We start from the raw sequence: 14,474 nt of genomic DNA, 5'->3' as shown, positions 1-14,474 counted from the left end.
GTTAATGAGATATACTTAATAAAAAATATGGTGCAAATAATGTTCATCAATACGTATTTGAAGTAGCATTCAAGAATAATAAATGTAATCATTTACGAGATTGTTTTAGACTACCATTTGAATAACATTTCGTATTTTTAACCCCTAAATATGCGGAATATCCCATATTTTAGTAGTCATATTCCAAAATTTGTCATGCTATTGTTATCTCCGCTCTTCTTTTTAAACTCGACATCTTCTTTTTCATTTAAGAGACAGGCTTGTATTATGATTGCATGCATGACGCTTGACAATTTTATTCGAATGCATGCTCAAAATGACCAAGTTTGGAGATTGAACAACAAATTAATAATCTGCTATTACATGCTTACATGTCTCTAGATTGAGCAACAAATTCAAAAGTAAAAAATCAGTTTATGACAACTGACCACAAGACCAAGGTCCCTGTAGCCCGCAAGCATGATGTAGGATGAGTTTAGTAGTTTTATAATAATTAGGAAACTTAGTTTAATTATTTATTTATCTTGTTTGACGTCTATTTCTAATTTTAGTATTAGTATTTTTTGATAATTTCATATCTATTAGAGTTTTGTAGTTTTAGTATTTATAGAGTTGTAAGCCTTTAGGCTAAATATTATTGAATCTTTGAAATAAAATAGGTCTACGTTATTTTGAGGCTTCTCTTAATTTTCTTGATGGATTTCAAGTTATGTTGGTTTAGTTGTAAACTAACCAATCAATCCGTACTTCCACACGGTGTCAAAGCCATACCCTTTTATGGACAAAATGGGAAAAAAATTTGGTTTAGATTTTTTTAAGCTATTGTGTTAAGCTATCATTGTGACAATGCGTTGGATTTTGGCGGAACTTACACTGTGATTAAGTGAAAATTTTTTGTATGCATGAACCTAACACGTTAACTTTAGACTCATATTGGATCTTGAAATGCAAATTTGTACGATGTATTTTTTTGATTATACAAAAAAAAATAAATTAAAAGTTAGTTGTTTTTTTTTAGATTCCTTAATCACATTATTTCAAATTGCAATACGTGTCATGGTACTATATATATATTGGAAGTTGATGGAAATTCAAGTCATATGCATCATCATCATTTGCGGGTAGCTATCATCTCGGCCGTCCAATACCTTTCAAAATCACCTTATCATGAGCTCAACCGACTATCATGTAATAGGGCCCCACCTTAGATGGCGTTGTCCAATCAGCACGTAACACCACTCATGACCCTTGGAGTTTTTCAGAGCCTAATTAATTTAATTAACCTCCCTAATCCAGATCAAATGACCCACAAAACCACTTAAACATTTGTTAGTTTATCTATAACCCACCGACGTTTACTTCATTAAAGGACCTTTTTTTTTTTGTTTTTTATTGTCCAACTACTTTGTTACACGCAGCACGCACAACATTTATGCATCATCATGTGGGATATGTAGAGTCCACAAATTTACTTGAATCAAATGTGTCCAATCCAATTTAAAAACTAAATAAGTGGGATATTGGGTGTTGACATCTTTATATTTTTCATTCAAATAGAAATAAAGTTTTGCATTGGCTTTTTTTTTCTTAATTTTGTTTCATATTTAGCAGTTTTAAATTAAGTTTTTTCACGGTTTAATTGTTAGTGTTGAAAAATAACACAATCATTCTACCAAACGGGCAGACTACCAAAAGAAAAAGATCGAAATTAGAAGATAAGAATTAAACCCACTTGCCAACTTGTTTGTACCAGTAAGAAATTACAACAGTAAATAGCGGGGCATATATGTCATTGCATTAAACACAAAGCGAAGTTCCACACGTCTCGAGGGGTCAACGCATTGCGTAAACCCCACTACTTTATTCCTCGAATTATAAGCCTCCACGTGGAATACCAGACATGGCAAGACATGCATGCATACATATCATCAACGCATGTGCTCTAGGATACCTTACTCGGCATCCCCGCTTCTTTGTTTCAGTGGTTTGAGTACTAATAGGATACTCATCCATCCCATATTTGAATCGAAATATTCGCCTTAATGAACCGTGGAAGCTCGGCTAGGTGTGGGTTAATAGTCTGTTAAGTCTTGGGCCTTTAGGATCGGAAAGTGACTTGTTTAAAGATTCAACGAGGGTTACTTGACTCTCCCATTGGGGTTTACATTATAGGGCTTGGCCCAAAGGAACTAGTCTTATGGTAGTTTCTCAGTGATAAAAAAACGTTATTCGGCCACTAAAATAATTTTTTATAAATTATGAAAAAAATTAGAAAATAAAAAACATACAAGATTTTGAATCAAATAGTGTAATATTCTATCATTTTTATTTTTTCGTAATTTTCTAAAAAAATTTTGATAGCCAATTGGTGACCACTTCGTCCATCAATGAAAAAAAAAAAAAGTGTGGGACCCACTGGGATCACGTGGTTTAGTCAGATATCTGAAGATATATTACTAGCACTGCATTGCGCCACGTCTTTTGATTTCGCGAGATTTTCGGTTTCCCCTCTAATATATATCTATCTATAGCTCTTCTCTGATTGGACGCAGAGTTTCGCATCACGCGCTGTAGAAATTTTCTATTTTTAGAAACATTCTATTTTTAGAAACATGGTTTGCTTTTGAGAATACAAAAATATCTAACGCGGGTGCCTTTACCACCAGATATTTTGGGAGCTGCCCGATAAGGCTGACCGTGAAATTCCAGCCACTAGAACGCCACGTGTCGGGTGATAATGGTTTGATGCGTTTGCGGGCAGTGGCTTTTGGTGAGTCCGGGGGTTCAACTTGGGTCTGATGTGGAGAGTTAACGTGACAACTTGAGTGCTCTTGGAACGCCAAATGCGAATGGTAAGGGTGTATCATGTATGTGGGTGGAATTGCTTGAGGATATGTATTCTTTTGATTGAGGGATTTAAATTCAAATATCCACATTATTTATCAAGAGTTATTAAGCTACAATTGATGGCATTGTAAGAAATTACTTGAAAAACCAAACCGAACCGATTGAACAGTCTTCAACAAAATATTTAGTAAGAACTGAATGGTTAACCGATCGAATAACCGAAATAATCGTTGATATAACTAATCGATCGATTGGTTAAATTATTATCAAAAATCGAAGAAAATCTATTGAAACCGACCGTTTATACCCCTAACAATTGGGTGTAGTTGAATTACTTGATCATTTGAATCTATTTTGGTATTAGACTCTTCACCTTTCTATAGAATTGAGTTAATGCAAGATGACATTCGCACACGCTGGGTTAAGCAATAGCTCATCTCGCAAATTGCAATAACAGAAACACTCATGATACTTGAACTCACGACCTTTTACTTGCACAAAAAATACTACGATCAAGTTCGTCATCTCAATCAACAACTCGTTATTTCTAAAATTTATGTGAACTTAATTATTTGACTTTTGTTTTGATACAAAACTTTACATAGAATCTAAAGTAACAAGTCGGACACTTATACAAAACTAAATAGAATGCATTGATCATGTTGGGAGGGCCTAAATTGCTCAATTCTCTTCAGATAACCTTTCTCTAGTAAGCAAGAAAACCATACTCAACCAAAGTTTGGATATATAAAATAACAAATATCCAAAGCAATCTATAATAACAATCATGATTATAGTGGATTCTTACTCTGAATGCCACTCTTTAACATTGACAAAAAGTGTGCCAATGGTAAGTTGGATTTGTGGGTTGACTTTATTAGAGTTTTATATCAGTTTACCTGTTTAGAAGTCAAATTAAATTATGTTTTCCTAATTTACAAAGAATTAAGTGTCAATTGAGTCAAAGGCTGACCGTCTCTAGTGCTTTTTTTTTTTTTTTCCTTTCTCTCTCTCTCCCACTAATAATACAAAAGGCCATGGATAAATCACGTCTAATCCCGCGTATAGTAATAATTGAAAAAATGTTAAATGTGGAGCCTATCGCTTACATTATTAGATGTTGAATTTGGATAAATTATTCAGTTGTCCTAACACATCATGTTATATGTTGATATGGTGTATTAGAATTAATAAGATGATTTCAATTCACAAGTGGAGAAGCTATACAAATAGTAAATCACAAATGTCAGACAAGTACGCAGAAAATTCATGTACGAATTGAGTTTAGTAAAAATAAAACCTACGATCTTCAAAAAAAGAAGAGACTCTTTACTAATTGTTAGGTTAAGAGTCGATTCATAATTTCATGTTTTAAGGGATTAATTGTAGGGTTTGGAGTATAGGCTAAGTCACTATTTTTTGACCTTATATAACAAACGACCAAGAAACAAAAACAAGCCGTTACTTTATGCTTAAAAAAATAGAATGGGTTTGAGTTCCACAAGCATCATTGGACGAAGTTGAAACATAAACAAGACATACTAGGTTTCTTTGAGAGTATACTATATTTTGATCTGTTGGGAGTTTTTTTTTTTTGAAAAACCATAGAGAATTCGGTTTGCAGTTGAATCGAATTTTGGATACACATATGCCTAACCCAATCGATTATCAACCAAGACAACTCTGGTTGACAATCTGCTGGGAGCCGCCTTACCACGTGACAACCTAGGGAACTTTGCAAAAATATCTTCACTTTCCATTTTCCAAGCAATAGTTTATTACTATGTGAGATTATTATTTTGTTTACCAAACACAGCCCCATTTGCGTAATTTCAGCTCCTTTTGACAACTTTTTAATTTTATGTTTTAAAAAATTCATAAAGGCATGCATACATTCCATGGTGTGTATGTATGTACGTTATGTATGGGTGTATGTGAATGTCTCATGCTGACGTGGTAAGGGAAGCAACCTCTAAGGTGAGAGGAAAATATCATAGCCACGTTGGCATGCCAATGTGCGAGGAGAGTCCGTCTAAAGATTTCCCCCTACCACCTTCGGATCTCCCCTCTCTCTCTGTCTCACACACACACTCTTTTTTTGGTAATCTCTCTCTCTTTCTCTCTCTCCCCCCTCTCCTCTGCCAAACAACAAGCTCTTAAAGCAACAAAACTTGGATTTATAAAGATAAACTGCACATTAATCACCACAACTTCTCCAGACTCTATCCCGCAGGTACTCACTTCCCTCTTTTCAAGTTTTCAATTTCTTTTTAGATCTTCTGTTCTTCATTTTTTCTCTTTCTTTTTTTTTTTAAATTTTTTTCTTAGGGAATATCAGTCCAATTTCTTTTCGCAGAAAATCTGTGGGAAAGCTTCATGTTATTAACTTATTATTGCTATTTTTTTTATTCCTTTTTGAAATTTTTTCGAATTGATTTTAATTTTATTTTATGTTGTGAAGATTTATCTTCGAAATCGTTACCTGATTGAAATTCATATTTTGTAGCAAATATAGCGCATATACGAGCTTTTGATATAATTTTTCTTGGGGATTTGAGGGATCTTACTGTTTTAATTTGTTTCGTACAGTATTTTTCCCCTCTAATTCATAATATTTTGTATCTGTCCCTGTTCTGATCCTAGACCTGTTGTTGCAGGGAATCTGATCGGAGAGTTATTGCAATTTGCCCAGATTTTAAGGTGTAAACTGTTCAAGTTTTTTTTGGTGAAGAGGTTGAGACTAACACATACTACTGAATCTCAATTTCGGTCCTGATATAGAAGAGATTGTAATGATCTGTATTTGAAGCTTTGGAAGTAGTGGCCCTTGATTCGTTGTTTTGTAACTGATAATTTATCGAGCCTGGGATTGGTAAAATCTTGCGTCGGATGATGAATTATCGGATTTTGATTCTTCCTTGCTAGCGGCTAGACTATTAGCTTGTCGGCTAGGCTCGGGCTTGTTCTCCTTGCTTTTGCAAGGCAATATTTATCCATGGCTAGTTCATCTGATATGGCTAGTTCATCTGTGAGGTGGATTGATGGCCTTCAATTCTCCTCACTGTTCAGGCCTCCCCCGCTAGATGTACTGCTACGAAAGGTACTATAAACTCCACTTCTTTTTAGTTTCAAATCTACAGTTATTATTTTATTTCCTTACAGGGTATTAGATGTTTGATCTGTGCCTCCTTTTTTAACTTTTAGTTGCTATGATATCATCAGAATAGCAAAGAGCTTTGAATAAATGTTTCTTTCTTTCTTCGTTGCTGAATATTTTCTGAGTTCCTATATTCTCTGCCCATTCTTTCTTTTCTTCCTTTGACGATTAGATTTCTGTATTTTTCACTCCATTTTTGAAAATAACGTGTTTACATGCTACTTAATTTATTCCAAATATTGGCACAGGCTGAAATCACGGCATATGTGGAGTACTTTGGTCAGTTCACACTAGAAAGATTTCCCGAGGATATTGCGGAGGTCTGCTCTTTCTTTTTTTCATTTCCTTGTCTTTTGGTTAGAGAAGGTTTCTCTCAACTTCAGGAACTTATGGAAGCACTCAATTTCAGTAGTGATACAAAAATTTGCTACTTTCACTGAGAACTTCACGGTTTCGTGCTTATAGTATATGTTACTTACCAAAGTTGTTTCTTTTTGCAGCTGATCCGCAATCATTACCCATCAAAGGAAAAGCGCCTTTTTGATGATGTTTTGGGTATTGATTCTTAACTGGTGTTGTTTATGCTGAGAAAATTAACATTTCTATTGAAGATGCTAATGACAATTGCCTGTTATCTGTATTTTTTATTCCAGCAACATTTGTCCTTCATCATCCAGAGCATGGACATGCTGTTGTTCTTCCAATTATATCATGTATTATTGATGGCACACTGACGTATGATAAGAGTAGTCCTCCTTTTGCTACTTTCATTTCCTTATTTTGCCCTAGCAGTGAGGTAATGATAGCATTCCTGTTATGCGTGCATATTTCATTTTAGATTTGTTTGATTACTTCTCTCTTTGAAGCATCATTCAGGCTTTACTGCCTTTTTGATTTCATTTTAGGGAGCAACTTATTATGGTCTCTCTCTCTCTTTTTTGGATAAATGCTACTTTCATAATAAACTGAGATACAGTACTTTGTGATGAGACTACGGACTACAATACCAAAATATAATGGGAAAGAGATGCATCACCTGGGTCTATAAAGACTCAGTGGTAGAGTTTTATAGACAGAAGAACACACCCAATGATACCCCAGCATCTATCATGTGCTTTGTAGTTTGTACCTTGTTAATTAAGACTCTTCACTTAGCCATGCTACAAAATCCTAATCCTTTGACAGACCCTGCTTTGGTAAAGACTTGGCCACCTTATGGTCTCTCTCTTTATTGATATCCTGTCTGGATATCCCTTATGACCTATCAAGGTTAATGTATTTACAGTCCTGTTTTTGTGCTAGTGGTGTTAAGTCTATATATTATGTTACCTTATTGATATATGTAACAATGAGAATTAATTTAAAGCCCTTAAAAAACTTACAATTTTTACTTGGTAACTGACATTAACAGGCTAATTGCACGTACTTATGAGTCTAACAATTATTCAGCAGTCAAAAAAATTTATTTGCGAATGAACTGTGTTTAGTAATTCTATTTCCAGTTTTTACAAGCTTATATCCCTTTCTCAGGCCTTGTATTTGTTTTGTAAAGCATGCAAGGGATTTAAAAGCTAAAAGAGAGAATTCATATCACGATACATATACCATCTCTCTTTTGCAGAATGAATATTCAGAACAGTGGGCTCTGGCATGTGGGGAGATTTTAAAAATTTTAACTCATTATAATCGCCCAATATACAAGATGGAGCAACAGAATAGTGAAACTGATAGAAGCAGTAGCGGCAAGCATGCTACAACAAGCGACTCTGTAAATGGGGAATCTTCAAAAATAAGAATGGTGCAACAGGAGAGGAAACCGTTGAGGCCTTTATCTCCTTGGATTACTGATATTTTGCTTGCTGCACCTCTTGGTATCAGAAGCGATTACTTCCGTTGGTGAGTGTATTTTCCTTTTCATTTGATTTTGTGTTGCTCTTGGGTAAGGGTCATAAAGAAAGGGTCATATAGGATTCATCATGATGTTTACCTGGCCTACAAAAAAAAAGAGTTAATTGCCATTCAAAAAGAACAACAAAGAAAAAAAGAAAAAAGAGAAGTGTTCACAACATGTAGCTACTTCAATTCTCATTGTTGGATTCGTGGGGTGATGGAAATCCTAAATATCTCCATTCTATCTTAACCGGAAATAGTTATTTTACTTGGATATCTTGCTCTGAGTTACACCTAAATAAATGGGTTCTTTTTTTTTTGTTGATGAATTTCACTAGTTTTGAGACTGTTTAATGAGATTTAGCATTGTTGATTTTTCCATTTATTTATTTCTTTATCTGCTTTTTTATTTTTTATTTTTTTTCTGGTTGATTTCAAATATAGGGTTGTTTTTGTTGAGATTAGCATATTTTTATTGGTGGCTCAAACCTTTTAATGTATTTTCAGGTGTAGTGGTGTTGTGGGTAAATATTCATCTGGGGAACTCAAATCCCCTTCAACAGGTTAGCAAGATCTTTCTTCTAAAGTGTCTGTTGCGGTTCCAGATTTGGCAGTGAAACCCTTTCTACTTTTACATCCTTGGTTTTTAAATATTTTTGGCTGGTTTTCACATCAGGAAAAATTTTAATATTAGAGAACTCCACATGAACAATTCCTGGAAACAACCTCCTCACATATTATGTGGGGAAGGCTGTGTACGTCTTGGCTGTCCCCGACCCCGCCTACCGCGGGAGCCTTGTGTATGTGAGTTGTTTAACCTTTTTTAAAGAGAACTTCACATGAAAAGGTTTCGTCCTTTTTAAAAATAAATTAATGAAACTTCATTTTTGCTGTAAGTTTGGGTGGCATTTAAGTGTGAAGGCTAATGAAAAATGTTAAAAGCTATAGTTATGTTCCTTAAATACAAATTTTAATAGTTTATGATGTATGTGAGATTATGGAGAAAGCATTTCTTAGATGGCACAGAACGGAATAATCTCATGATATTGCAAGCTTTTCCACTCAAACTAAATTTAGCATGGCTTGTATGCTGCCTATTTCTTATTATGTCATACGCTACTAGGCATGTCCATTTTGCTCTCATGGAACATGGATTTCGTGAATCCTATTGCCCCTAAACATGTTTACACCATAATAAAAGGGCTTAAACAACTACTCACAAGGCTTTTGCAATAAAGGGGCAGGATCGAGGAAAGGGGAAGATGCACATAGCTACCGCCCCTGTTGTGCAGAGGTTGTTTCCAGGATTTGAACCTGTGACCCCTAAAATTGCGGCAAAAAAATTTACCACAGGGCCACAAGTTTTCCTTTGCAGTGTTTGCATGATGCTGGAAGTAAAAAATCAGAGTGGATAGTAAATCTTGGCTTTTGATGCTTAAGAGTTTAATCTGGCACATTGTATCTTATTGCCCTTAAGATTGATAATTAAGTTTACATCTTGAGACAAATACTAGATTACTACTACTGCAAATTAACATCTGTTTTCTCTTAGCTTCTTCTCGTGGATCTGGAAAGCATCCTCAACTAGTACCATCAACTCCAAGGTGGGCTGTTGCTAATGGTGCTGGGGTTATATTAAGTGTGTGTGATGATGAAGTTGCTCGCTATGAGACTGCTACATTAACTGCAGCTGCTGTTCCTGCTCTTCTTCTTCCTCCTCCCACTACCGCTTTGGATGAGCATCTAGTTGCTGGGTTACCAGCTCTTGAACCATATGCACGTTTATTTCATAGGTAACTTTTGAGTCTTAATGTTGTGTTGGATGATTTCTTCCACTTAAGTGCTATGGTATTGCATTGATTGATGGTCCAAAAAGACAATACGTTTCATGTTAGCATCGACAATGATATTCAGACGTGGAAACTTCCTAATACCCAAATGCACACAGCTCTTTGTGTAATCTGTTGTACCTGCAAGGTTGAATTTTAATTAATGCCTTTTGTCTAGTGAAAGAGCTATGGGACTAAAAAAATGATGAGAGTTTACATCTGGTTATGTTGTCTCAAGACAAAGGCCTCGTGTTTCTTCAGACTTGTTTATTAGTTATTAGTGGATGCTTTTGTTGCTAGATGAAGCATCCTTCATATCAAGAATTTATTAATTTTTCTCTCTTGGTTAGGTATTATGCCTTTGCCACTCCAAGTGCGACCCAAAGACTTCTTCTGGGACTTCTGGAAGCACCACCATCATGGGCTCCAGATGCACTTGATGCTGCTGTACAGCTTGTTGAACTCCTTCGGGCTGCTGAAGATTATGCATCCGGCATAAGGGTAAGTTGGATTCTCTTAAATAGCAAACATTATTTCTGACGCTTTGCTATTGGATGTTGATCAATTTCAGATTTTTTAACACCACTGTAATCTCTTAGAACCTTAATTTAGGTTTTCCCAACTTGTTTTCTTAATTGTTTTGTTTGTTGATCTAGCTCCCCAGGAACTGGATGCACTTGCATTTCTTGCGTGCAATCGGAACTGCCATGTCCATGAGAGCAGGTATAGCTGCTGATGCTGCAGCAGCTTTGCTTTTTCGAGTACTTTCACAGCCCGCTTTGCTTTTTCCTCCACTCAGACAAGTTGAGGGATTTGAAGTTCAACATGAACCTTTGGGTGGTTATGTTTCCTGCTACCGAAAACAGGTGAAATTGAACTTTATCATTTTTCTTTCACTCTTTTATCCATTGTGGTTTGTGCTTTAAATTGCTGAAAATTACTTTCCGTTCTGGTCTACATGAATCTGAATATTTTTAAAGCTATTCGTGTATATGTATAATCTAACTGCCTTCTTGAAATTGGCTTATAACCAGATAGAAGTGCCCGCTGCTGAAGCAAGTATTGAAGCCACTGCCCAAGGGATTGCCTCGATGCTTTGTGCTCATGGCCCTGAGGTTGAATGGAGGATATGTACCTTATGGGAAGCTGCTTATGGCCTGATTCCTTTAAGCTCCTCAGCTGTTGATCTTCCCGAAATCATAGTTGCGACTCCTTTGCAGCCTCCTATATTATCATGGAACCTCTACATACCTCTACTTAAAGTGCTAGAATATCTTCCTCGTGGAAGTCCATCTGAAGCATGTCTCATGAAGATCTTCGTTTCTACTGTAGAAGCAATTCTTCAGAGAACTTTTCCACCTGATTCTTCCAGAGAACAAAGCAGAAAATCAAGATACCTTTCTAGCATAGGGTCTGCTTCCAAAAACCTTGCTGTTGCAGAGCTCCGTACAATGATCCATTCACTCTTTCTGGAATCATGTGCCTCTGTAGAGCTTGCATCACGCCTGCTCTTTGTTGTGTTAACTGTATGCGTTAGTCATGAAGCTCAATTCAGTAAGAGCAAAATACCAAGAGGCGAACCACGTTATCCATTGGATGAGAGCACTGAGTACCTGCGGACAACAACTGAAAAGCAGAGTGACATGAAGTTTAGAAAGACAAAGAAACAAGGGCCTGTGGCGGCATTTGACTCTTATGTTCTTGCTGCTGTATGTGCTCTTGCTTGTGAGATGCAGTTTTACCCCCTCATTTCAAGGGGGAGTACTAATTCAAGTTCTAAAGATGTGCAAGATGTAGCCAAGCCTGCAAAAATGAATGGATCTATTAACGCGTTTCAACATAGTATTGATGCAGCAGTTCATCATACGCACAGAATTTTAGCAATTGTGGAGGCCCTTTTTCTATTGAAGCCATCTTCTGTTGGCACATCATGGAGCTACAGTTCAAATGAGATAGTTGCTGCTGCTATGGTTGCCGCTCATGTTTCTGAACTCTTTAGACGGTCAAAAGCTTGCATGCATGCACTCTCTGTCTTGATGCAGTGCAAGTGGGATGATGACATTTACTCCAGGGCATCATCAGTGTATAACCTAATTGATATTCATGGCAAAGTGGTTGCATCAATTGTTGACAAAGCCGAGCCATTAGAAGCAAACCTAATGCATGCACCATTTTGGACGGATCCTCTAGTGAATTTAGACGGCAAAACAGATCAACAAATGGTGGATCCTAGATGTTCAGTGCAGTCATCTCCCCGAGAATACAAAGATTCACTCCATTCAGATATTAAAGTCAAACGTGATAGAACATCACTTACAGATGAAGGGTCTGGATGTAACTTGATGAAAGGGGTTACTGGTTTTCCATTAGATGCTTCAGATTTAGCAAATTTCCTTACAAAGGACAGACATATAGGACTCAATTGCAGTGCAAAAGTTCTCCTGAGATCTGTTCTTGCAGAGAAACAAGAGTTATGTTTCTCTGTGGTTTCACTGCTGTGGCACAAGTTGATTGCTGCACCTGAAACTCGGCCTAGTGCAGAAAGCACTTCTGCCCAACAAGGATGGAGACAGGTGATATTTTTTTTTAATCTTTTGAGCTGGTGTCATATCATCATTTGGCGATTTTTCTGACCCTCTCCAATGAATTAAATAGATTGACAAATCATATATTTCCTATTGCCATTGCTGTTTTAGTATAAAAGTTGATGTTAATGTACATGATCAAATTCTCTGTATTGCTATCTAGGCAAATTTGAAATTACAATAACAACAATGCATGAGAAGATTGTCTAGCTTTTGGGATGGAAATACATCAAAACTTCATCTGCATTTGAATTTTTATTGTTGTGTTCCTTCAAAAACATATCTGTTTGACCATTTTGTGTATGTAATAGGTAGTCGATGCACTATGCAATGTCGTTTCAGCATTCCCAACAAAAGCGGCTACAGCAGTTGTTCTTCAGGTCTAAATCTTGTTCAATTTCAAATTATCCTTAAATATCAAGATCTTCACTCCCTTGTGAAGGGTGTGTCTCTTCTTTTTTTAACCTAAGGGTGACACCATCTCCTTAAGAGATAATTAAGCAATTCAAAACTTTCTGTTCATAAAAAATAGTCAAAATTTTTTGACAGTGCAGTACGTGACTTAATCAAGATGATTATGTTATTTGTTGTCCAAAATCGGGGAAGGTGTCACCTAGTTGGTGCCAGGATGCGCAGTCTTTACTTTCTTTTTTTGTTTTCTTTGTTATTACTTCACCTTGTATGGTCACTTCCATGGCCTTGTGTGCTTGTCAGGCGGAGAGGGAGTTGCAGCCTTGGATTGCCAAAGATGATGACCAAGGTCAGAAGATGTGGAGAATCAACCAGCGGATAGTAAAACTGATTGTGGAGCTAATGAGAAACCATGATAGCCCAGAATCCTTGGTAATTGTGGCTGGTTCATCAGACCTACTTCTACGGGCCACTGATGGAATGCTGGTTGATGGAGAAGCATGCACTTTACCACAGCTTGAGGTAACTTCAATCGGAGTTTTTTTAATCATCTACGCAATTACATGATTTGGGCACAGAAAGAACTGCAATTTAAAGTAACTACCTATCAAATATCAGATTAGTTAAAGCCTAAAGGCTTATATGTAAATGGAGTTTCAGAGTTTCGTATGATTTCCCAATACCTCCCATGGATCAACTCTCTTTTGATGTTTTATCTTCATTAAATTGACAGCTACTAGAAGCGACTGCTAGAGCAGTTGAGACTGTGCTTGGTTGGGGAGAATCTGGATTGGCAGTTGCAGATGGGCTTTCAAACCTGTTAAAGGTAAGCAAGCAGCCTTTTGGTTTTGAATTTGCCATGTGTTCCTAGGCTGTAAAATGAAATGTGTCATTCAACCACGCATGATTTCCATATCTGATGGTTGAGAAAACTGCTTACTTACACGGAGCCATGGCAAAGAGAGTCGTAACAAAAATGAAAGAACCAATGCTTTGCTTATTTTCAATGCTTATGAGTAACTTTTGTTGATGTGATTTTTTTTGGGTCAAATATGTGCAGTGTCGACTACCGGCTACCATAAGATGCCTTTCTCATCCAAGTGCTCATGTTCGTGCGCTAAGCACGTCAGTTCTTCGTGATATCTTGCACACTGGTTCAATAAAATATAATCCTAAACAAAGGGTCAAAAATGGCAGCCATGGCTCCTCTTCTCAATACTTCAGCGTGGATGCCCTTGATTGGCAATCCGATATCGAGAAATGCTTGCTTTGGGAAGCCCACAGCCGACTTGCTACTAGAATGGATATACAATTTCTCAACACTGCTGCGAAGGAATTAGGCTGTACCATGTCCATATGAGACACAGTTTCCATTTGACGACCAGTTTTTTAGGTTTATCAGTACTATTGTTTTCTGTGAAACTTACACAGAGAGAGACAGCGTTAATTAGAATGGAGAATATGATTGTCAAAACAGTATTTTCTTCTCCAGACATAAATTTCTATGTACCTTACATGTGACCGTTACGTATATTAAAACAACAAGCGAGGTTTTGTCTTCCCTTTTGAATTAACCAAGGAAATGAAAAGAACAAGTGTGCCATAATAAATTGGCCATTGTATCTGTATGTTAATTTTAAGGTTTTGTATTTTTTAATTTTTATACCACATAGAACTTGCACACATGTAATGACACATTGACATTATATTGTTTGCCGGATTCGAACTCCACATTGTAGCAGAACTATACGAATG

The 14,474-nt window shown here is 36.5% G+C and overlaps 1 protein-coding gene across 1 annotated transcript; it reads left to right on the top strand.

Annotated features, from left to right (window-relative positions):
* The first annotated feature begins 4,898 nt into the window (after positions 1-4,898).
* Positions 4,899-14,368, top strand: LOC119992960 (protein GIGANTEA-like). Its single transcript, XM_038839807.1, has 15 exons — positions 4,899-5,080; positions 5,505-5,947; positions 6,253-6,324; positions 6,505-6,559; positions 6,658-6,800; positions 7,626-7,900; positions 8,402-8,457; positions 9,447-9,687; positions 10,074-10,224; positions 10,380-10,589; positions 10,758-12,296; positions 12,620-12,688; positions 13,023-13,241; positions 13,453-13,545; positions 13,780-14,368. The coding sequence occupies exons 2-15, from the start codon at positions 5,843-5,845 to the stop codon at positions 14,077-14,079; spliced, it is 3,528 nt and encodes a 1,175-aa protein (XP_038695735.1). The 5' UTR covers positions 4,899-5,080; positions 5,505-5,842; the 3' UTR covers positions 14,080-14,368.
* Positions 14,369-14,474: the final 106 nt, after the last annotated feature.

The sequence above is a fragment of the Tripterygium wilfordii genome, chromosome 23 (assembly GCF_013401445.1).
Source record: "Tripterygium wilfordii isolate XIE 37 chromosome 23, ASM1340144v1, whole genome shotgun sequence".
NCBI classification, from domain to species: domain Eukaryota; kingdom Viridiplantae; phylum Streptophyta; class Magnoliopsida; order Celastrales; family Celastraceae; genus Tripterygium; species Tripterygium wilfordii.
This window is presented reverse-complemented; position numbering and strand designations above follow the sequence as displayed.